Source organism: Babylonia areolata, chromosome 14 (genome assembly GCF_041734735.1).
Source record: "Babylonia areolata isolate BAREFJ2019XMU chromosome 14, ASM4173473v1, whole genome shotgun sequence".
In the NCBI taxonomy this organism is placed as follows: domain Eukaryota; kingdom Metazoa; phylum Mollusca; class Gastropoda; order Neogastropoda; family Buccinidae; genus Babylonia; species Babylonia areolata.
This window is the reverse complement of record NC_134889.1, coordinates 28,963,938-28,989,614: the sequence shown is the minus strand read 5'-3', so window position 1 is coordinate 28,989,614 and position 25,677 is coordinate 28,963,938. Positions and strand designations below refer to the sequence as shown.

General features: G+C 40.2%; 1 protein-coding gene across 1 annotated transcript in view; it reads right to left on the bottom strand.

Annotated features, from left to right (window-relative positions):
• The window catches only part of LOC143289673 (transient receptor potential cation channel subfamily V member 5-like), a 52,233-nt gene that overhangs the window by 17,192 nt on the left and 9,364 nt on the right, over positions 1-25,677 (bottom strand). The window contains exons 5-14 of the mRNA XM_076598721.1: positions 23,937-23,954; positions 23,553-23,565; positions 22,322-22,332; positions 22,005-22,106; positions 19,457-19,606; positions 17,764-17,846; positions 14,581-14,770; positions 11,254-11,361; positions 9,568-9,719; positions 7,282-7,391 (exon numbers count right to left, since the gene is read on the bottom strand). Of these exons, the coding sequence (XP_076454836.1) occupies positions 7,282-7,391; positions 9,568-9,719; positions 11,254-11,361; positions 14,581-14,770; positions 17,764-17,846; positions 19,457-19,606; positions 22,005-22,106; positions 22,322-22,332; positions 23,553-23,565; positions 23,937-23,954 (937 nt within the window). The remainder of the gene's footprint in view (positions 1-7,281; positions 7,392-9,567; positions 9,720-11,253; positions 11,362-14,580; positions 14,771-17,763; positions 17,847-19,456; positions 19,607-22,004; positions 22,107-22,321; positions 22,333-23,552; positions 23,566-23,936; positions 23,955-25,677) is intronic.

The following is a 25,677-nucleotide window of genomic DNA, read 5'->3' as shown; positions in this document are numbered from 1 at the left end:
GCATACATACTCAGCCTTCAAAATCTTTTAACTCTTTCACCACCAAGTTCCTGTGTGATAGGCACTCCCCAGCACCGAATATTTTCAGAAACAATGCTCTCAGCCACAGGCTTCGGTTCATGTCCAAAAAAAAAAGACAATGGACTAATTCACTACAAACTGGGTCAGAGGGCAAAGGTTCAGTCACTGTTCTATTGGCGGGAAACTGGTCGCAGCTGTCAAGTTTTGTTACAATGTGAAAAAGGATCTTATCAACATGACCCCTCAATGTCGACAAAAGTCGCCTACAGCGGTGCACTGTCTAGTCAACTAAAGTCGCATATGGCTGTGAAAGAGTTAAATCACAAAAATCACATATATCTTATCAAAAATGATAAAGATATCACATGCCAAGCAACGGTATCAAGTGGCTAAAACTGAAATATATACACCATTTTTCTTTGAAATCTGTAATAATTTTCCTACAAAATTCCTCATAATCATATATATATAATCTAAAAATATTGTCCTCCAAAAATATACATAATATTCCTCAAAATAGATTCACCATTGTCCTTAAAACATATATATCAATACGTATGGTAGAGATGTTGTGATGAATTAACCTCAAAATGTGCAAGACTAATTCTGGCCCAGTCAGCTCTGTAACAAAAGCGGTACCTGAATGCTAACACCCATCATTCCATAGGGGAAGGTCACACACACCTTCTAGAAACCTGACTGAGTTTTGAACAGAAAGACATGTCCATTTTAATGTTTATTCCTGGGTAGACGGGCGCAATAGCCGAGTGGTTAAAGCGTTGGACTGTCAATCTGAGGGTCCCGGGTTCGAATCACGGTGACGGCGCCTGGTGAGTAAAGGGTGGAGATTTTTACGATCTCCCAGGTCAACAGATGTGCAGACCTGCTAGTGCCTGAACCCCCTTCGTGTGTATATGCAAGAAGAAGATCAAATACGCACGTTAAAGATCCTGTAATCCATGTCAGCGTTCGGTGGGTTATGGAAACAAGAACATACCCAGCATGCACACCCCTGAAAACGGAGTATGGCTGCCTACATGGCGGGGTAAAAACGGTCATACACGTAAAAGCCCACTCGTGTGCATACGAGTGAACGCAGAAGAAGAAGATTCCTGGGTAAGGTATGAAATCAGTAACTGCAACAATTCCAGACAAAAATTTTGATTATCTACTGAACAACTTTCTATGTGTATGTCCGTGACACATTTTTTACTGAAACTTCCTTGCTCTCCAGAATAAAAAATGAGCATTCAATCACTGGCCCTGTCTGAACCCAGCTCTCTCTCAAGTACAACAGAAATGCTGTGAACATTTACGCACGAAAGTGCAGAATGTAACACTAAATACATGCATGAAACATTAACAACAACACAGACTATAATTTCTAATAAAAACCTGATAATAATAATATCTGTAATAAAAAAAAAAAAACACCACAACATGCAACATTAAAAGCAAACCACAAAAAAAAACAGCTGGAGATACTACTCTAGAACACACTGAACATACAGGTTTCGTATAGACTGATCTTTCTCTGATTGATGAAAAAAAAAAAAAAAGATTAAAAAAAATTTATCTGTCTCCTTCACTTAAGAAACATTGGGCTGCACCTATAGAATGGGTCGACTTTTTTTTTTCTCTAGAAACTAACTTTAAAACTTGGATTTTATTCTATACTAACAACTTCAGCTGATAAACTTTGGGTGGCACCCATTTTCTGTGTTCAAGACCTTTTTTTTTCCCCACAATGACTTCCACAAAAGCATGTTTGCATTGTGTTGTGTGCTCAACAAATCTGGTGTATTCTTCATAAGTGAAGCACCACAACTTTTCTTTTTTCTTCAAAGCATGCATGAGACGGTAAATGTACACATCTCACAACAAGAAGAAGAGAGGCAAGGCCTTCAAGACTCACTTGTGATAAATTAAGTCCCCTAGCATTAATTACAGAGTAATTTCCCTTCTTTACTATCTGCACCAAAACGTTTGCAAAATAAATAAAAATTCCATGCTTAGCAAAAGAAGTTCCTGTTTGAACAAAAAATGATAATAATGACTCCTCTTGTTGTTGTGTCAGAATAAGAGGTCAAAGTGCCAAGTTTAGAGAATACAAAAAATATAAATATAACAGTAAATGCAGTTTGCATATAATTAGGCTTCTTTTTTCTTTTTCTTTATTTTTGGTGCCCATCCCAGAGGTGCAATATTGTTTTAAACAAGATGACTGGAAAGAACTGAATTTTTCCTATTTTTATGCCAAATTTGGTGTCAACTGACAAAGTATTTGCAGAGAAAATGTCAATGTTAAAGTTTACCACACACACACACACACACACACACACACACAGAGACAACCAAACACTGGGTTAAAACATAGACTCACTTTGTTTACACAAGTGAGTCAAAGACCAATGTAAGTTTACATGGTACACAAATATGAAGAAATCAATGATCATCAAATTCAATTCATGAGCTTCAAACTGATGTCAAACATCACTGATGCCGCAACACAAAACACTGCACTGGGGGTAAACTGTTATCAGATGGAAACAGTATGGACTCACTCTCTAGATAAATTGTTTTTTTAATTACTGACCTCTTAAACGTTTCTATCAATGGCTATAAGTACAACCAAATATATCACTGAGCCCTAAAAGTGTCTACCACAAGCCACAAACCAGTATATTGCTACCTCTAAAAGTGTCTATCAACGGCTACAAATATCATCACTTCTTCAGGACTTCCAGTCTGAACAATCTTAAACAAAATTTTTCACCTTTTTTTTAAATTATTATCTTTTTAAAGAAACAAACTTTGCAGTGCTGTGCATAACACGACAAACACACAGTGCAGCTGACATCCAGACAAAGCCGTTAAAACAAACATTAAGAAAAGTGAGGGAAATAACCCCACAAAAACAACACCTAGAAGCACACCACTGGAAGAAACACAGCAAACAACGGAAACAGCCGTTTTACTTTGCCCATCGTGGGGTACTTGGTGTCCACAAAGCTGTCATAGAAATCGGCAAACTGGCCCAGCGACATGATGAACATGCCCATGACGGACTCGCCCACGCTGACAAAGGGGGACCCCTCTACCCCCTGGTACACTATGAACATGGCTGAAAAAAAAGGGGGGTCAATCGATTAACAAATAGCAAAGAGTGGTAACTCTCTCCATTACACAAGGTACACCACTTCAAGTCAGTGATGCTTACGCTACCGATCCAGCTAGCACACAGGTAAATAAAAGGTACATTGGAACAAACCCAGACACTTCCTCAAAAAAGGAAGCGCCGGGCCTGTGTGCTAGCTGAATCGGTAGCATAAGCATCACTGACTGGAAGCTGTGTACCTTGTGTAATGGAGAGAGTTACCACTCTTTGCCATTTGTTAATCATATCGTCTCCTGGCCTCATTATTTGTTAATTTCCAGTGGATAAACTAGCGAGGCAACCATGTATTTGTTCTGTATTGTCCATGTGTTCTGTGTGGCTTATTCAGGATTAAAGAGACTATGCCAGTCTTGAATAAAAGCTAATTTGTGTTTGCACATTTCTTCTGTCTTTGCTGCTGTGTGCACATGTCAAATGATTGGTATAAGGACAGACCCGGCACTTCCTATTGTTGAGGAAGTGTCTGGGTTTGTTCCAATGTACCTTTTATTTACCTGTGTGCTAGCTGAATCGGTAGAGTAAGCATCACTGACTTGAAGTTGTGTACCTGGTGTAATGGAGAGAGTTACCACTCTTTGCCATTTGTTAATCGTATCGTCTCCTGGCCTCATTATTTGTTAATTTCCAGGGGGTCAATCGGCTGAGTCCCTGTGACTGGGATCGGTTAGCGACATCTGCCTGTGGTGGGGACAAGGACAGAGAGTGTTCAGGATGCTAGAAACATGGAAATGGAATTCTATGAAAAAGCAAATTTTCTTCCTAAAATTACGTTTAAGTAACATACTTACCGTGACCCACTAGTGCACACTCCAGCAGGGGTCTGACATTCCTGTTCTGTGCAAACTACTATCCGCCTATGTGGAGAAAACAGAAGTAGCTACGGCCGATAGCCTCCCAGAAGTAGGTAACCTTCCCCCTGACTAGCACCCTCTTTTGACGCAAGAGTTAAAAAAATTTTTAAACCAAAATATGAATTCAATCATGATCACTGGGCCAATGAAGCATTAACTTGACATAAACATTGTAGAATCAGACTCAAAATTCAACAGTAATGCCACGCCTATAATGTATTGCTTGACACAAATAATACAGAGATATGATTCTCACAAAATGATTTGACATCAATAATATAGAAACAAACCTCACATAATGAAAATGGTTGATGACACTGACAGCACCTCTTGCCTTACCATCCTTCACACATCTCTTGGCCCTAAAAGAGGTTCATTCGAAACTTCACTTTCGCAACCTTGGCAGTAAACCTACTAATTTCAGCCTAAACTATTGCAGCATCAGGCTTTACCATAACTTGAAAATAAAGAACAAAATTCCTATAAAATTTCAAGATATATCACTTGATATTCACTTTTCTTTTGAAAACAAACAAGTCATAGAAGGGAGAAAGGGGAGGGGGGGGGGTCGTACCCACAATAGGGTTAGGATACCATGGTAACCAAACACAAGAGAGAACCATACCAACTGACATATGTCACATGACCCGTAACAGCAACAGTTATTCACTGACGTCTTTATAAAAGAGGACAAAACATCAACCGTAGCAATCCTCAGAACAAACGCCTGAGGAAGCTCCTTCAAATTCCCTGGATCGAGCACAGGACCAATGAACATGTACGGAACAGAATTGAGAACCTTGCTGGACCTCAGGAACCTCTCCTTTCAACTGTGAAGAGACGCAAGCTGATATGGTTTGGACACAACACTCGACACACCAGTTTGTCCAAAACAATCATGCAAGGCACCATCAAGGGCGGGAGAAGAAGAGGAAGACAGCGGAAGAACTGGCATGAGGACATCAAACAATGGACCGGACTCCACAATCGTGAGCTGCTGCCAGCGGCTGCCGACAGAGACAGATGGAGAAGGGAGGTTGCGTCTGCGGTCCTCAGGTTTCCCCCAACAACTACTTTGTAGTTATGGGCCTGAGTGAGTGAGTGAGTGAGCAATCCCAAAATTCAGTTCAAAAGGAAACACTCTGCATTTCACTGAATTCTCATTATTACTCATGTATTCTTTTTTTTTTTCTTTTTTTTTTACTTACATAGTTACTGATAAACTGAGCAATAATGTCCATCTTTCCCTCTCTGTCTGTCTATAGGTATCTCTAGATACAACAAAGAATTGTTAGTGAAAAAAATATGAACAACACAGAACTGCCAATATTCCCTTTTTCAGAGTACGTCAACATTAAAACAACATTTTTTGTCACAGTTTTTAAATAAATGAAATACACTTGCAGAGATTTTTTTTTAATGATTTCCCTTGATCCCAGCAGTCAATGTATATGTCTATTCTTAACCCTTTGAGCCCTGAGTTCCTGAGCAATTTTAACCCTTGTGCCTGAGCTCCTGAGCCAAAATTTGCAAATAATTGGTATTTAATGTGTCACGGCAGATATAAAAAGAGTGCCCTGACCACCGCTTTACCGGTGGTAGAGAAAAATGACATAATGCCTAGCCACCGGTTGAGCTGTGCGTAAACACTCGTGTCGTGTTTTGCTATTGGTTGACTTATATTGAAATCGATCTTTTTTATCCAAAGCACATGCACAAAACACAGTGAAAAGGTGCGGCCATGTTGGTACTATGTTCGCTGACATCAGAATATTACGGTTTTTCTGATTGGCTCTTCAATATAAGTCAACCAATAGCAAAACACGACACAAGTGTTTATGCACCGCTCAACCGGTGGCTAGGCATTATGCAGTGAAGAAACCATTGATCATAAAGCTCTCACTCTGCGATAATAAGCCTAGGCACAAAATACCAATACACAATTGTTGATGAATTATAACTCTTGTTAACATTACATGCAGAACATGTTACATGGACAAAACCTCTACCTCCCAATGTTAGTCACTAACAAAGACACCCAGAGCATACAGACTTGTAATGTTAACTTTTTTTTATATGATGCACCACAACATACAATTTTTTCCTACAAAATAACTCTGTACTCCATGCTTTTCATCACTTTTCCATCCACAAGATTATCAACAACTTCTCAAATTTCAGCTCAAACTCATTCACGATAGCGACAGGACAAACAACATACACAAATGTAACTGGTTTTTTTTTAACCACATTATAATGCATGCTTTTAGTAGAATGTTTTCTTTACTCAGAATGAAAAATATTGCATATTTCAGTGGGAGACCACCGAAATATACAAGCAAGATGTAATTTTCAATTCTGAGTAAAACAAAAACAAACAAAAAAACCCTGTCTACTTCATGTATCCATAATCAGTGAATAATTTGCCAACAAATGCATGCTTCAATATGCAACAGATCCATGAACTGTGAGTGATCTCCACATCCATGTGGTTCATATTCATGCACATTGCTATCACCACTTCATTCCATGCACCATGACTTACTTGCTCCGTATAACAATATCTGTAAGTAGACAGGGGAAGAAACTTTAAAATGGAAATACCATTAAACCCCCACCCCCGAAAAAAGCAACAAAACAAAACCAAAAAATGTAAAGTATGAATTTTGATTACAATTTGTGACAAACATATATAGACTCCCTAATTATTCAGTTTCAGTAGCTCAAGGAGGCGTCACTGCGTTCGGACAAATCCATATACGCTACACCACATCTGCCAAGCAGATGCCTGACCAGCAGCGTAACCCAACGCGCTTAGTCAGGCCTTGAGAAGAAAAAAAAAAGAGAACTACTACTACTAATAATAATATGTATAAGGCGCAAAAGCTTGATGAAGTCAACTATAAGCGTACAAAATAAAATAAAATAAAATAAAATATATAAATAATTTTTTTTTTTTTTTTTTTTTTTTCCCCTAATTAATCAACAAATAAATAACTGCCAGTCCCTGTGCATTCACGGTGTGTGAGTGGAGAAAGGGGGTGGAAATACCAAATGATGTTCTGTCTGTTCACTAGTATCATAATTCTGTCGTATATGTATACCACTAGCAATATTCTTATTTTAAATTTGCACCAAAAAAGAAAAAAAAAAGGGGGGGGGGGAGGGGGGGACGGTGAAGAAAGGCAAAAAAAAAAAAAAAAAAGAAAGATGAAGGAATCGAACTCATACCTTGTGAGAAGCCGATGACGAAGATGGAGTAGATGATGAAGAAACGCAGCAGGTCACCCTTGATCATGGAGTAGATCATCACCACGAAGGGCCCTACAATGCGGAATCCTCTGAAAGAAATTAACACAGGCACGTTATGTTGTTCTGGTTGTGTGTGTGGTTTTGTGTGTGTGTGTGTGTGTGTGTGTGTTTAAATGCATGTTTTAAACATCCGTATTTACACTATCCAGTGCAATCCAGCATGTTTTACATGGAAAGGCGCTATTTAAATAAAATTATTATTATAATATCTTTCTAACAAGAACAACAAGAGAGGCAAGGCCTTCAAGACTCACTTGTGATACACTTAAAAAAAAAAATCCAAGCTTTTTATGTATTGAGTATAATTTCAAAATGTAATGTTTAAGATGAGAAAGATCAGTTTAAAGCAAATTAAGTCCCCTAGCATTAATTACAGAGTAATTTCCCTTTTTTACTAACTGCACCAAAACGTTTGCAAAATAAATAAAACTTCCATGCTTAGCAAAAGAAGTTCCTGTTTGAACAAAAAATGATAATAATGACTGCTCTTGTTGTTGGGTCAGAATATCAGATCAAAGTGCCAAGTTTAGAGAATACAAAAAATATACATATAACAGTAAATGCAGTTTGCATATAATTAGGCTTCTTTTTTGTGTGTGTGTGTGTGCCCATCCCAGAGGTGCAATATTGTTTTCAACAAGATGACTGGAAAGAACTGAATTTTTCCTATTTTTATGCCTAATTTGGTGTCAACTGACAAAGTAATTGCAGAGAAAATGTCTATGTTAAAGTTTACCACGGACACAGACACACAGACACAGACACAGACACACACACACACACACACACACACACACACAACCAACCAAACACAGGGTTAAAACATAGACTCACTTTGTTTACACAAGTGAGTCAATAATAATCTTCTTCTTTGTTTGTGTACATGAGTGGGCTTTTCCATGTACAACCGTTTATACCACTGTCATATTCAAAGACATTCTAAAAAGGAGGTAAAACCTTGAGAGGGCCATAAATAGAGGGCCCAGAGTGACCGCGAATCGATTTCGATCACGCCTTAATTTTAGCCCGATATCCCAATCGAACCATATAATTATGTGACCTGGTTCGAGACAAAATTTGACTAAAAACAAGAACGCCAGAGAATCGACAGACAGACAGAAAATACGAAAAAAACTTAGCCGTATGGACAGCACAGGACAGGAGTCATAATGGCTGCCGGAAAAAGAGGGCGCTAGCCAGCAGGACAAAGGGGAGGTTACCTACTTCCGGGAGGTTATCGGCCGTAGTTTCATTTTCTCCGCATAGGCGGATAGTAGTTTGCACAGGCAGGAATGTCAGACCCCTGCCGGAGTCTGCACTAGTTGGGTGACGGTTAAGTATGTGTAATTAAACCTGAACTTGACAACTTAAAAAAAACATTTTCCTGACCATGTACAGCAGAGGTAATGCTACTGTGCCTGAAGTCAATAATATACTTTGTGGTGTGTGTGTGTGTGTGTGTGTGTGTATGTGTCTCTGTATGTGTGTGTATCCCTCTGTGTGTGTGTGTGTGTGTGTGTGTGTGTGTGTATGTGTGTGTGTGTGTGTGTGCGTATGTGTGCATGTCTGTGTGTGCGTTTGTGTGCGTGTGTGTGTGTTTCTGTGTGCGTGCGTGTTGTGTGTGTGTGCACAAGCAAGCATGTGTGGGTGTGTGTGTGCATAAGCATGTGCATGTGGTGGGGTGTGTACTTGTGTGTGTGTGTGTGTGTGTGTGTGTGTGTGTGTGTGCTTATGCACATTTCCGTGTGTATTCATGTATGCATATGCATGTGTGTGTGGGGGGGGGGGGGGGGCGGTCAGCACACACGAGCATACCAGCGCCAAGTGTGCATGCATGCATGCATGTAAGTGCATACGTCGAGTGAAAGCAAAACCAGTTTAGTGAAGACTTTACCAGTTTGGTGAAGATTTTGCCAGTTTGGTGAAGACTTTAGGTGAAGACTTTGCCAGTTTAGTGAAGACTTTGTGTGTGCACAAGCAAGCATGTGTGGGTGTGTGTGTGTGTGCATAAGCATGTGTGTGTGGTGGGGTGTGTACTTGTATATGTGTGTGTGCTTATGCACATTTCTGTGTGTATTCATGTATGCATATGCATGTGGGGGGGGGGGGGGTCAGCACACACACAAGCATACCAGCGCCAAGTGTGCATGCATGCATGCATGCATGTAAGTGCATACGTCGAGTGAAAGCAAAACCAGGACCGACCGACAGAAGAAGAGGAAGTAGGGGGCGGTGCACAAGATGGCCAACACTCCCATATAGTCCTCGTACTCGTGGACGCAGAACGCTCTCCCTGGCAGCATGGCCACCACAAACACGTTGGACAGAAGCAGCATGGCTTTGGCAGGTGCTTCTTTCTGTTGGTTGGAGAGGGTGGGGGAGTGGGGGGAGAAACACACACACACACAAAACACCATTGCTGGAAAAAAAAGATTTTTTTTTTTTAATTCAAAAAATAAAAATAAAATAATAATAAAAAAGAAAAGAAAAAAACACATTGCTGATCCACCTTTCTTTCTCGTTTGCTTGTTTGTGTGCGTGCGAGTTTGAGTGTGCATGTGAGAGAGAGAGAGAGAGGCATGGTTTTTTTTGTTGTTGCTGTGTTTGTGTGTTGAGGTGTGTGTGTGTGTGTGTGTGTGTGTGTGTGTGTGTGTGTGTGTGTGTGTGTGATGGTGTGTTTGTGTATGTGAGAGAGAGAGAGAGACACACACAGACAGAAATTGAGACTGAGAGAGAGAGTGTGTGTATGTATGTGTGTGTGTGTGTGTGTGTGTGCATACACATGCGTGTGCATGTGCAGTTTGTGTGTGAATGTGTGCATGTCCCACATGTGCATCTGTATTTCCCTTGTGTACTCACACAAACTTACACATACACCGGGAACACTTTCAGGGACAAGAGAGGATGCAATGTCAGGGTCACACCATCACCCTACAACCTGACCCCTTCACAGAATCCTTATCAAAGCAGTGAAAACTTGACCAGTTTAGTGAAGACTTTGCCAGTTTGGTGAAGACTTTACCAGTTTAGTGAAGACTTTACCAGTTTGGTGAAGACTTTGCCTGTTGAGATCTTACCAGAGAGTAGTAAAGATTTACCAAGACTTATCAGAGTGATGAAGATTTACCAAGACTTACCAGAATGGTGAAGATTTACCAAAGACTTACCAGAATGGTGAAGACTTGCCAAAGAACTACCTGATCGGTAAGGACGTACCAGTGACTTACCAGAGTGGTGAAGACTTTACCAAAGACTTACCAGAGTTGGAAAGACTAACCAGAGAGGGAAGACTTAGGAGGAGGAATTTTGTTTAATGTCCCGTCACACATATCGGTGATTGAAGACATTTTGTTAAAGTATTTATGAATACATCTGAGTATTATCGGTTAGAAGGGGTGGGAGATGTGGATGAATGGAGGGTTGGGAGAAACTGGGCAAATGAGGGTAAAAATGTGGGTGAAATTTGGAAGAAAAAAACAACAACAACAACAACTCTAAATACAGTTACAGGAAGTTACTTAAAGGACTTCGTAAAAGAGAAGTCGTTAAACTGACAAGCGAAACAACTGATAATGAATGAAAAAGTCAAAAACATCAACGTTCTCAGTCACTTGTGAAGACACACTTTCGTGTACAAAAGGCTTCATCAAACTACAGTGAAAAATTATATGCTCAACTGTCAGGTTTCTAAAGCATATGCACTTGACATTAGAACAATACTTGGTCCGTAATAAATTTGATAATAGTCTGAGAGCTAAACTCAGATGAAATCAGAAAATTAAGTTCTGCTAAATACATTGTGAGATGTACAGCAGTGGATGATTTTGAGGGAAGACTTAGCAGAGTGATAAGAGAAGGAAAAGAACACTTCACAGAACCATGACCACTAACCAGAGTGGTGAAGAAGATGCGGAAGCCCTGGTGGTGAATCTCCATCATGGCCAGGAGGAGGTAAGCGATGGCGCCCAGCAACACACACACCTCCAGAACCATCCTCGCCTGGCGAACACACAACACACACTTCCACTTTCACTTTCACCCAGAACCATCCTCACCTGGAGAACATGCAGAACACAGTCCTTCTTTCACTTTCACCCAGAACCATCCTCGCCAGGTAAATACACAACATGCTGCTCCACTTTCACTTTCACCCAGAACCATCCTCGCCTAGCGAACACACAACACACACTTCCACTTTCACTTTCACCTAGAACCATCCTTGTCTGGCAAACACACAACACACACTTCCACTTTCACTTTCATCTATAACCATCCTCACCTGGTGAACACACAACACACACTTCCACTTTCACTTTCACCCAAAACCATCCTCGCCTGGCAAACACACAACGCACACTTCCACTTTCACTTTCACCTAGAACCATCCTTGTCTGGCAAACACACAACACACACTTCCACTTTCACTTTCATCTATAACCATCCTCACCTGGTGAACACACAACACACACTTCCACTTTCACTTTCACCCAGAACCATCCTCGCCAGGTCAACACACAACACACACTTCCACTTTCACTTTCACCCAAAACCATCCTCGCCTGGCAAACACACAACGCACACTTCCACTTTCACTTTCACCCAGAACCATCCTCGCCTGGTGAACACACAACACACACTTCCACTTTCACTTTCACCCAGAACCATCCTCACCAGGTAAATACACAACACGCACACTTCCACTTTCACTTTCATCCAGAACCATCCTCGCCTAGCGAACACACAACACACACTTCCACTTTCACTTTCACCCAGAACCATCCTCACCTGGTGAATACACAACACACAGTTCCACTTTCACTTTCACCCAGAACCATCCTAGTCTAGTGAACACACAACACACACTTCCACTTTCACTTTCACCCAGAACCATCCTCGCCTGGCGAACACACAACACACACTTCCACTTTCACTTTCACCCAGAACCATCCTCGCCTGGCGAACACACAACACACACTTCCACTTTCACTTTCACCCAGAACCATCCTCACCTGGTGAATACACAACACACAGTTCTACTTTCACTTTCACCCAGAACCATCCTCACCTGGCGAACACACAACACGCACTTCCACTTTCACTTTCACCCAGAACCATCCTCACCTGGTGAACACACAACACACACTTCCACTTTCACTTTCACCCAGAACCATCCTCACCTGGTGAACAACACAATACACAGTTCTACTTTCACTTTCAGTTTCACTTCCATGCAGAACCATCCTCGCCCGGTAAATAAACGACACAGTTTCATATTCACTTTCACTTTCACTTTCACCCAGAACCATCCTCGCCTGGCAAACACACAACACACAGTTTCACTTTCAACCAAAACCATCCTCGCCCTGGTAAATACACAACACAGTTTCATTTTCTCTTTCAGTTTCACTTTCATCAAGAACCATCCTCGCCTGGTAAGTACACAACACAGAGTTTCACTTTCAATCTGGCGTGAGTGAAAGCACACAGAGCTTGTAGTTTGTACATGTAAATTACACCACATCTGCTTTGTCATAATAATAATACTGATAACGGTAAAAAATATATCAACAATAATAATAACAAAGACTAGACGCCCACCTCTCCCAGACATGGAGCTCATGGCATCCACAATAAAAGTTACACATACATAACTTTGCATGCGCACACACATTATACACATAAACACACAAGCACACAAGCAAGCAAACATACATGTATAAGTAGACATACAGCCAACAGAAGCTCAAAAAGCACATTAGGCAATAAGATGGTGCTCAGAACCAAACAGACGTAGGACAGTTTGTTCCGTACTGATGGGCCTTCCTCTTCTTCTTCTTCTTCTGCGTTCACTTGTATGCACACGAGTGGGCTTTTACGTGTATGACCATTTTTACCCCGCCATGTAGGCAGCCATACTCCGTTTTCAGGGGTGTGCATGCTGGGTATGTTCTTGTTTCCATAACCCACCGAACGCTGACATGGATTACAGGATCTTTAACGTGCGTATTTGATGTTCTTCTTGCATATACACACGAAGGGAGTTCAGGCACTAGCAGGTCTGCATATATGTTGACCTGGGAGATCGTAAAAATCTCCACCCTTTACCCGCCAGGCGCCGTCACCGTGATTCGAACCCGGGACCCTCAGATTGACAGTCCAACGCTTTAACCACTCGGCTATTGCGCCCGTCGTACTGATGGGCCAAAATAGGAGGAAGAACACTGACCATGACAAAAAAACAAAACAAAAAACACATAATACATTTTCAGCTCATATAAGAAAACCACGTTCATGGTGTAAAACACAAACAATGCACAAGAAACACAGTCACTTAATATCAATACATAAAGACATTAAATACTTTTTAAATGCAAAGTTGACATAGCTTAGCAGATTTGGTGTAGCCTGTATGTGAATTTGTCTGAACGCATGACACCTCTTCGAGTGAGTAAACTGAACTGCACTGAACATAAACCTCATACACGGTAATCACAACCCAAACACATTCATGGTGTGTGTGTGTGTGTGTGTGTGGGTAGATGTGCAATGCGGTTTGGCTGACTGAAATGGAGAGGCACATAAATTTCAGTAATCTGTATATTTGTATATAGCTATTTCCATTTGGTGCCATTTATCTTTTTATTTTTCTATTCATTTTATTTGTTTGTTGTTTTCTTCTTATGTTGGACATGTGCTGCTGCCAAAAAGAAAATCTCTGTACCAAAATATAAACAATAAAGTTTGTGTATTGTGTATTGTATGGACAAAAACGTCGGACCTTTCAAGAGTGGTACAGACGAAAACTTACAATATCTTGATGGCGATATATATTGTGTATTGTATGAACAAAAACATCGGACCTTTCAAGAGCGACACAGACGAAAGCTTACAATATCTTAATGGCGATATATATTGTGTATTGTATGGAAAAAAACGTCGGACCTTTCAAGAGCGACACAGACGAAAACTTACAATATCTTGATGGCGATATATACTGTGTATTGTATGGAAAAAAACGTCGGACCTTTCAAGAGCGGCACAGATGAAAACTTACAATATCTTGATGGCGATATGTATTGTGTATTGTATGAACAAAAACGTCAGACCTTTCAAACGTGGTACAGACGAAAACTTACAATATATTGATGGCGATATATATTGTGTATTGTATGGACAAAAACGTCGGACCTTTCAAGAGTGGTACAGACGAAAACTTACAATATCTTGATGGCGATACGGCCGAAGCAAGTAGCAAGGATCCACGGTGCGGTTGTTGCCTGTCTGTGAGCAACCCGACAGACCAGAGGTCTCGTTCCGGTGCGCACAAAGGTCTTGACCCGGGCGAAGGGCAAAGGCCGTCACGAACATGCAGAAGTAGATGATGAAGAGGATGAAGCGTCTGTAAAACCTGAAAATGATGATATGGTGATATGAATACTTATATAGCACCTATTCTTTGTCAGAGACCAAGCTCTTAGTGCATTACAACCAGGAGTCATTTGCCTAGCAGCCTGCCTACCTTGGTGGAGCTGACTGACGAGATGCCTCTGGGCGCTCATCATTCATTTCCAGTGTCGTTTAGTCGAGTTACAGTCACTCACACAGATACACACACAAATGCACACATATACTTAACATACACATGTAACACTTTACGTGTATGACTGCTTTGCTTATTTGCCCTGCCATGTCGGCAGCCATACTGTTTTAGGGGGTGTGCATGCTGTGTATGCTCGTTTCCATAACCCACTGAACGATGACATGGATTACAGAATCTTTAACATGCATATTTGATCTTCTGCATACATTTTCACCTGAAAGGAGTTCAGGCACTAGCAGGTCTGCACATCTGTTAACCTGGGAGATCAGAAATCTCCACCTGTGAACCCCACCAGATGTAATGGGGATCGAACTCAGATAACTCGAGTGAAAATCCAGCACTCTAACCATTGACCACTGCACCCATTTCTTCTTCTTCTTCTGCGTTCACTCGTATGCACACGAGTGGGCTTTTACGTGTATGACCGTTTTTACCACGCCATGTAGGCAGCCATACTCCGTTTTCAGGGGTGTGCATGCTGGGTATGTTCTTGTTTCCATAACCCACTGAACGCTGACATGGATTACAGGATCTTTAACGTGCGTATTTGATCTTCTGCTTGCATATACACATGAAGGGGGTTCAGGCACTAGCAGGTCTGCACATATGTTAACCTGGGAGATCGTAAAAATCTCCACCCTTAACCCACCAGGCGCCGTCACCGTGATTCGAACCCGGGACCCTCGGATTGAAAGTCCAATGCTTTAACCATTCAACTACTGCGCCCGTCACTGCACCCATCAAATAAACACAAAACCTAGACGAAGAAAGACAGGGAGGAGGCAATGTGCAATGAGCACACCACAAAGAGTTTTCAGTTTTCAGTTTCAGTTTCAGTAGCTCAAGGAGGCGTCACTGCGTTCGGATAAATCCATATACGCTACACCACATCTGCCAAGCAGATGCCTGACCAGCAGCGTAACCCAACGCGCTTTGTCAGGCCTTGAGAAAAAAAAAGAAATATATATATATATATATAACTAAATAAATTAAAATAAAATAAAATAAAATAAAAAGAAATCAGTAAATAGATAAATAAATAATAGATAAATACATAAAAAAAGAACTACTACTACTAATAATAATATTTATAAGGTGCAAAAAATTAATGAAGTCAACTATAAGCGTACAAAAATAAAAATAAATAGATAAATAAATAAATAAATAAAATTAAATAGAATAAAACAAATAAATAAAAAGTAAAAAAAGAATGAAGCAGTAGTGTAGCATCAACTGTCTACGGCAAAAATAAGCACTTTTTTCACTGTCCCCTTCAGTTTGATTTTATGCAACTTATACTTCAATCTAACGATGCGAGAGGATCAACTATATATTGTTGAGAGAACCCAAGGTAGAGGGCTCTTACGATTGAGACTGCGCCATAATTTTAGCTCGACTGGCCAAACGAGCTAAGTAAGTTTGTGACCCGATACAAGTCTTCGTCAGATACAAAACATGAGTGTCAAAGAATCGATAGAAATAAGAAAAAAACTTAGCCGTATGAAGAGCACATGATCAGGAGTCAAGATGGCTCCCGGAAAAAGAGGAAGCTAGACAGGGATACAGAGGGGAGGTAACCTACTTCCAGGAGGTTATCGGCCGTAGCTACTTTCGTTTTCTCCGCATAGGCGGATAGTAGTTTGCACAGGACAGGAATCGGACTCCCTGCCAGAGTCTGCACTAGTGGGTCACAGTAAAGTTTGTGTAGTGAAACTTCGATCTAACAATGCAGTAGCATCAATTGTGAAGGGCTAGGGGAAAATTAACAGTTTTTTTTTCACTGTCACTTTGTGCTTCATATTATGCAACTTATTCTTTGATCTAATGATGCAGCAGCATCAATTATGCCGTGTGTGTGGGGTGGGGGGTGGGGGGGTGGTGCGGGTGTGTGCTGATCATCTGGTTGTGGTTTTCCGCAATTCATCTTTATTCTTATCTTATCTGTCTATTATAATCAATGTGCAGTATAGTAGGCTATGTTTATAATTATATTCAAATAATGTTTCTTAATTCTTTCTGTTTTTACATTAAGAACACTAGTTATTACCTGCAGTGTGTGGATGTATGTATGAAACGATGTATGTGATATTTTTTACATTTGTATCTTTGTAATATTCGTAAAAGCTGTTGTTGACTTTTACAGTTATGGTCCCGATGTTGTTTACACGTTGTGATAATGCACCTGACCAAATTATCTTATATAGGGCTGAGGGAAAATTAGCGATGTTCTCACTGTCCCTTTCTGTTTATTTGTTAACATGCAACTCATACTTCAATTCTCATACTCTGCTCAAACCTTTTTCTTTTGCTCTGTTTTATTTTGTGCTGTTTCAGCGGTGTCACCCTCACGCTGCTTGTCCCAAGAGCAGCCATGCTAGTTTTTCCTGTCAGTTACAGAATCTGGAAAAGCAGTGCCAGCTCTGGATACGCAATTTTCTCAGCTCTAATTTCCTGAGTGAATTCACACATAATCACTGTCGTAAAGTACAGCAGTTTACAGACTATGGTCATAGTCTTAATGCTTTTCATTTATTTCCGTTAATTTGTCATTTATTCTTCTTCTTCTTCTTTTTTTTTTTCAGAGTGACACAAAGCCATATTTTCAAACACAAAGAGAAACAACAATCACAAAGATTCAGAAATCGCAAATGGACAGAAAAACAGTGAAGGGGAGAGAAAGTGTGAGAGAGACAGAGAGACCAAGTGAGAGAGTGAGAGAGAGAGAGAGAGAGAGGGAGGGGAGGGGTACAGATACGAAACGGAAAGAGTTGAGTAACAATCCAATAAGAACATAACATTACTTGTCACGGACGAAAACCTTCCACTTCTGTGTAAGCAGATCAACGATCAGTCCATCCATCATGTTCAGATGACACTCGTCTTTCTGTACACAAAACACAAATCACCATGAAATTGTGTCTTTCTGCACACAAAATAGAATCACCGTGAAATTGTGTCTTTTTGCACAAACATAGAATCACCATGAAACTTTGTCTTTCTGCACACAAAACATTATCACCATGATATTTTGTCTTTCAGCACACAAAACATAATCACCATGAAATTTTGTCTTTCTGCACACAAAACACGATCACCATGAAAGTCTGTCTTTTTGCAAACAAAACATGAACATGAAATTTTGTACTTCTGCACACAAAATACAACCACCATGAAATTTTGTCTTTTTGCACATAAAACAGAAATTTTATTTTGCACACAAAACACAATCACCGTGAAATTTTATCTTTTTGCACAAAAAATAGAAATTTTGTCTTTTTGCACACAAAACATGATCACCATGAAATTTTGTCTTTTTGCACACAAAACATAATCACCATGAAAGTTTGTCTTTTTGCACACAAAACAATCATTGTGAAGACTCCTTTCTGTACACAAAACACAATCAACGTGAAGACTTGTCTTTCTGCACAAAAAAAACACATTGTAAAGACACGTCTTTCTGAATACAGAACACATTGTAAAGACTCGTCTTTCTGTACACAAAACACGTTGTAAAGACTCGTCTTTCTGTACACAAAACACATTGTAAAGACTCGTCTTTCTGTACACAAAACACGTTGTAAAGACTCGTCTTTCTGAACACAAAACACGTTGTAAAGACTCATCTTTCTGAACACAAAACACATTGTAAAGACTCGTCTTTCTGTACACAAAACACGTTGTAAAGACTCGTCTTTCTGAACACAAAACACGTTGTAAAGACCCGTCTTTCTGTACACAAAACACGTTGCAAAGACACGTCTTTCTGTACACAAAACACGTTGCAAAGACACGTCTTTCTGTACACAAAACACGTTGTAAAGACTCGTCTTTCTGAACACAAAAAACATTGTAAAGACCCGTCTTTCTGTACACAAAACACGTTGTAAAGACGCGTCTTTCTGTACACAAAACACGTTGTAAAGACGCGTCTTTCTGAACACAGAAAAAACATTGTAAAGACGCGTCTTTCTGAACACAAAAAAACATTGTAAAGACACGTCTTTCTGAATACAAAACATGTTGCAAAGACTCGTCTTTCTGTACACAAAAAACATTGTAAAGACTCATATTTCTGAACACAAAAAACATTGTAAAGACGCGTCTTTCTGAACACAAAACACAATCATTATGAAGACGTGTCTGTCTGCAAACAAAAGAAAATCATCTTTCTGCACACAAAACATTATCACCGTGAAAATTTGTCTTTATGCACACGGGAAACATTCATCATAAAGACTTGTCTTTCTGCACACAAAACACAATCATTACGAAGACTCATTTTTCTGCACACAAAACACATCATGAAAATTGTCTTTCTGCACACAAAACAAAATCATTATAAAGACCTGTCTTTCTGCACACAAGACAGAATCACTGTATACATACACACACACATTTTTTTTTTTCTTTAAGCAGATATGGTTGAGTCCGCAAGCTTTGACACTTCGTCTGAAACTGAAACTGCACCAAACTCAAATGAGCCGAACTCACCCCATACACAATGAGGTTGAGCGCGGAGTTGTGGTTGATCTCCCCTGAAGGTGAGATGGTGTCGATGGCGGCCAGCGGGTAGCCGGCGCAGGTCACTGTGGCATAGATCCACATGGTGCAGCGCTCCTTCTCCAACACATGCTCGTACATCTACAACAGGAGAGGCAAAGGCGGCAGCAAGAATGATTAAGACCGCTTATCTGCCACTACAGTGTCCAGGAGGGTCTGGGTTTGAATCTTGGTCTGAAAAAGAACCCACGGCAACAAGAGTGTTGTCCTCTGGCAAAATTCTGCAAAAGAAATCCACTCTGACAGGTCCACAAATGTAACCAACCACCGTGGTGAAGTGGTTAGTGTCGCAGATTGACGGCTGGGAGAATGCGGGTTCGAATCCCAGCACAGGTGGGTTTTTTGGCCCGCAGTCGGCTCCTACACAGGGTCGAGTGTGCTATGAGTTTAAATGGGGAGACTGGGACTACACAGTCGAGTATCATCCACTTCACTGATGCGTCTTTGGGTGTGTTGCTCTAATTTCCTGACCAACACTGCAAGTGTCTGTATCTCTCAGGCCTGGTTGACGCCAGTACATCATTATGACAGGAAGCGCAGAGTACAGCCTTGTCACATATTCCCAAACCTAAATGGACCTTCATAGCAGCAGCATCATAATCATCATCATTGTCATCTATCCTCCTTCTTCATCATCAATATTAAAAAGCCCCAAATTATGTGGCCTTTCATGCTCTGCTCTCATGGTGACCTCAGTTCCAATACCCCTCCACTTCCGCGCATGGGGTAAGTCTTTTCCAGGTCTTCAGTGTTGGCGTATTCATGGGGGACTGCCATTGTTGGGAAGTGGTGGCTGTCCCCACTCTGGGGGAAACGCTCACTCAGTCTTGTCATTACTAGGGGGCTTAGTAGGTGGTGTCTTAAATACGTTAAACAGGAACAGGCAATACCGAACACCAACAAAGTGACTCAGCAGAAGTTCAGGGTCTCCTCTGATGTGTGCCTTCCTGACAACCTAACATCGATGGTTCCCTGTCGACTGCTGGGACTGGGACTGTGGCAGATGAGCCCAGAGTGGCCGTGTATAGAGGACTTGGAATGAGCAGCGTGACAGTAATGCAACTGAAATGATGCAGATGATGGGGCAGCACACACAAAAAAAGGTACACAAATATACATGCATGCACTCAAGGCCTGACTAAGTGCGCTGGGTCTTGCTGCTGGTCAGGTATCTGCTTATCAGATGTGGTGTTACGTTAATGGATTTGTCCACAGGAACAGGAGTCATGATGGCTGCCGGAAAAAGAGGGCGCTAGTCAGGGGGGCAAAGGGGAGGTTACCTACTTCCAGGAGGTTATCGGCCGTAGCTACTTTCGTTTTCTCCGCATAGGCGGATAGTAGTTTGCACAGGACAGGAATGTCAGACCCCTGCCAGAGTCTGCACTAGTGGGTCACGGTTAAGTATGTGTAATTAAAATCCACATAAGTTAAACCACATCTGCTGGGCAGATGCCTGACCAACAGCATAACCCAACATGCTTAGTAAGTCCTTGAGCGCATGGTTATGTATTTGTGTACCTATCAGCATCACAGTGGATTTCTCCTACATTATTTTGCAAGAGGACAACACTGTCGTTGCCATGGGTTCTTGATCAGTGTGCCAAGTGTATGCTGCACATGGGACCTTGGTTTATCATCTCATCCGAATGACTAGATACCACAGTTTGATTTTCCAGTCAAACTCAGGAGAAAGGGTGGGAGCAGGATTCAAAACCACACCATCATGGTGTCATTGCTGTTGTTGCTGATATTTCTGCTGCTGCTGCCTCTACTGCTTCTTCCACTGTTGCTGCTACCCCTGTTACTACGACTGCTACTACTACTACAACTACTACAACTAAGACTACTACTAATACTGGTACTGCTGTCACATCTACTACTGCTGCTAATGATTCTGTTGCAACTGCTGCTACTACTGCTGCTGCTGCTGCTGCTGCTACTGCCACGTCCACTGTTACTGCGGCAAGCTAATCTTCAGTTCGGGTCGATGTTTTGTCTGCATACGTATTCATGCAAAGGATGACAATGACTAGCTGTTGTCCACATTACCAAGGCTTCGTTAATGAATGGCTGGCAAATACACCTAAAAACAGCTGACGTGCAATAAATAATTCCCTGTGCCGCGCAAAAAAAAAAAAAGGAGAAAGGGTGGGAGCTGGATTCAAAACCACACCATCATGGTGTCTGTATCGGCAGATAAGCTTCTTAACCATTCTGCCAACAATAAAATTTTTTAAAAATTAAACAAGCAAACAAACCAAAAAAAAACCAAGTGAAATGGATGGTACCAAATCTCAACATGAAAGACAGAAAACACCACCACCACCACCACCACCACCACCACCACACACCAACAACAACAACAACAACAACAACAACAACAACAACAACAACAACAACAACAACAACAACAACAACAACAACAACAACAACAACAACAACAAGAGGATGTTGTGACTGACAGTTCAACAGCACTCACATCTTTCCGAGCCAGTTTCGCGGCCAGGGTCAGAGGGGTCAGGCCCCGACGATTGGTGATGTCCAGTCGTCCACCGCTCTCGTGGATCAGGTCAAACATGTCCTGCACACCAGACATCAGACAGTTGCAATCTACTGACCCATTATGTGCAAACTTGTGTCAAAATATGTACATTGATTAAAAAAAATTAGGGGGTCAATTTTCAATTTATGGATTTGTCCGAACACAGTGACGCCTCCTTGAGCTACTGAAACTGAAACTGAAACTGATTGAATCAAAGAAATTTTCAACCAAGTGAACTAAGGTTTTTCTATTACTGGTAGTAACACTAGTCCGTGTCTACATCTGAAAATAATCTAAGCAGCAGTAATACTGTAATAAATTATCTTTATTATCACCATTATTGTTATTGTTAGTAGTAGTAGTAGTAGTATCATTACCATCATTACCATTATCATTTTTATTGTCATTATCACTATCATCATTACCATCACCTTTTTTTTTTCTTTTTTCTTTTTTTTTTATTATTAATATCATCATTATCAACATCATCAATATTATTATACATTTACAATCAAAAATACTAAATGGCCAAGTGATGTCCTCTCAGAAGTTTTTGTTATTTCCTCCAGCAAAAGCGCTGCACAGAGCAACATCTAATTTTAGACTTACTTGCTGTTCGGTACCTATGCTGAGCTTTTAACCCCTTGGGTACCGCAGGAAGAAAAATTTCCCTGTGTGTCATTATAGAAAATTTCCTATTGCAGAATCATTAAATTCATGTGACATTAGAGTGTTCATTTTTCTTTCAGAAAAAGTATACGTTAATCTAGTTTTTTTTATTAGCGGTTTACATTTTTTTTTTTTTTTTTTTTTTTTTATCATTACCCTCAGTGACCAAAACATTCCTGGACAAATAGTTATCATTCGACATAAAACGAGCCAGGCAGTGAAGGGTTAAGTGGAGTTTTGAGGCATGAAGATATTTTTAAATTAAAGAGTAATGGACGGAGATGGAGGGTGGGAGAGGAAGGCAGAAAGAGAGAGAAGGAAAAAGAGACAGACAGAGAGTGAAAGACAAGAGACACAGAGAGAGAGAAGATCAGAAAGAAAGAGAGACGGAATACAAAGATACAATTACCTTGTTTAACTTTGCCTTATGAAGCATTGGAAAGAAGAAACAAAAAAAAAGCAAATGTGAAATGAGATGAAGAATAGAGAATCACATGAAAATCTTTCAACACTCTCTAAAGGGTGGGGTTTTTAACCCGGTGTTCGGTTGTCTGTGTGTGTGTGTGTGTGTGTGTGTGTGTGTGTCCGTGTGTCTGTGTGTCCGTGGTAAACTTTAACATTGACATTTTCTCTGCAAATACTTTGTCAGTTGACATCAAATTTGGCATAAAAATAGGAACAATAAAGTTCTTTCCAGTCATCTTGTTTAAAACAATATTGCACCTCTGGGATGGGCACAAAAAAAAATAAAAAAAGAAGCCTAATTATATGCAAACTGCATTTACTGTTATATTTATATTTTTGTATTCTCTAAACTTGGCACTTTGACCTCTTATTCTGACACAACAACAAGAGGAGTCATTATTATCATTTTTTGTTCAAACAGGAACTTCTTTTGCTAAGCATGGAATTTTTATTTATTTTGCAAACGTTTTTGGTGCAGATAGTAAAAAAGGGAAATTACTCTGTAATTAATGCTAGGGGACTTAATTTATCACAAGTGAGTCTTGAAGGCCTTGCCTCTCTTGTTTTTTCTATAGCTTATATAACACTTTCTCCAAGTGATATATTTAGTATATCATATTCTCTACATGCTGTTAGTACTCTCTCTCTCTCTCTCTCTCTCTCTCTCTCTCTCTTGAAAAAGCAATGACTGCCATTCCCTGATTTTCATCTGCTTTCAATTATGTCTTCTATTACATCTTCATATTTTGACACCTACTTGAAACTGAAGCTCTTGATCTTTCTTTGTGTTAAAAATAGCAGAAATTTCAGATTCAATGCCTCAAGAAACACTGACGTCAACAACTTCATCATACAGAAACTCTGCAATGCCACATTTGATAAGCAAACATTTATTAACATCTTAAATTAATCATGTATAATATGTAAATGGTTTACAAAAGCACTGATTAAAAGTTTTGCAAGCAAAAATTCGGCCCAGTGAATGCTAAGCTGCCAAATTTAGATGGTTTGGGAAGCTACACAAGTAGCATTCCAGAAGCTGAAAAAAAAATGAAATAAATAAAACAGAACTTATTTCTTATACACTAAGCGAACAAATTCACCCAGTAAATGCTATGCTGCGAAATCAAGAATGTCCGGGAATCTAAACCAGTAGCAGTCATACTTTCCAAAAAAAAGCAATACAAGTGTCAAAATAACAAAGCCCAACCCCCGCCCCCTCCCCCACCAAATGGTACCAAATCTGAACATGAAAGACCCCTCCTACCCCCCCACCTCCCCTTCCCCCCTTACCCCCCTTTTTTCAGACATTACAAAAGGAAAAAAAATACATCAAAATATGAAATGGAACAGCCATGAAAAAATGTTGGTACCTAATATACACTACTACAGTGACAGCCAATATATGCGTGTGTCCTTACATCTTAAAGATCTGTCTTAAATAAAACAATTCTGAAATGTGCTTATAAAAGCAGTAAATAAAAACTTATACAAAAATGTTAACTCCAAAAAGCATACATCTAGAAAAAAAAATCAAGACAAAAACAAAACAAGAACCAAAAAAACAACTTTTGATCCATATAGTTCTCTCATCATTCCACTGTTCCTTATTCTCTCACACATGTTAATTCACACGCTCACAAAAATATAAGTGTGTGTGTGTGTGTGTTAGTGGTGTGTGTGTGTGTGTGTGTGTGTGTGTGTGTGTGTGTGTGTGTGTGTGTGTGTGTGTGTGTGTGTGTGTGTGTGTGTGTGTGTTAGTGGTGTGTGTGTGTGTGTGTGTGTGTGTGTGTGTGTGTGTGTGTGTGTTAGTGGTATGTGTGTGTTAGTGGTGTGTGTGTGTGTGTGTGTGTGTGTACGTGTGTGTGTGTGCTAGGGGTAGTGGAGGCTGGTGTGGTGAATGCATGTGTTCGTGCATGGCCTGTATGTCTATGTGTAATCCCATGAATTTTTTGCACATGCTTGCTCCTTCTCTCTCAGTTGACAATGATGCTTAAAAAAAATAATAATAATAACAATAAAATTACATATTAAAAAAAAAAACTCACAACAGTAAACAGAAGATAAAAATCTCTATTATAATTTGCAAACTAAAAAGACACACATTAAATATTTCTGCACAATTCTGTCTCCATACACAGAAAAGAAGCAAAAAGAACACATAAACACATATAAAACAGCACTGAACATCTACAAAAATGCTTTACGTTTAGTATACAGGGTAAATAAAAGAAAAAGAAAATAACAACAATAATAAAAAGCCAGATAGAAGAGGTTACTTAGAGGCCCCACAAAACACACACACACAAACACACACACACACACACACACACACACACACCTAGAAAGATCATAACTCATAAGCTTAACTTACAGGTGGACTACCAAAACTGTATGCACGCACACACACACACACACACACACACACACACAGAGGCACACATACACACACACACACGCACACACGCACACACGC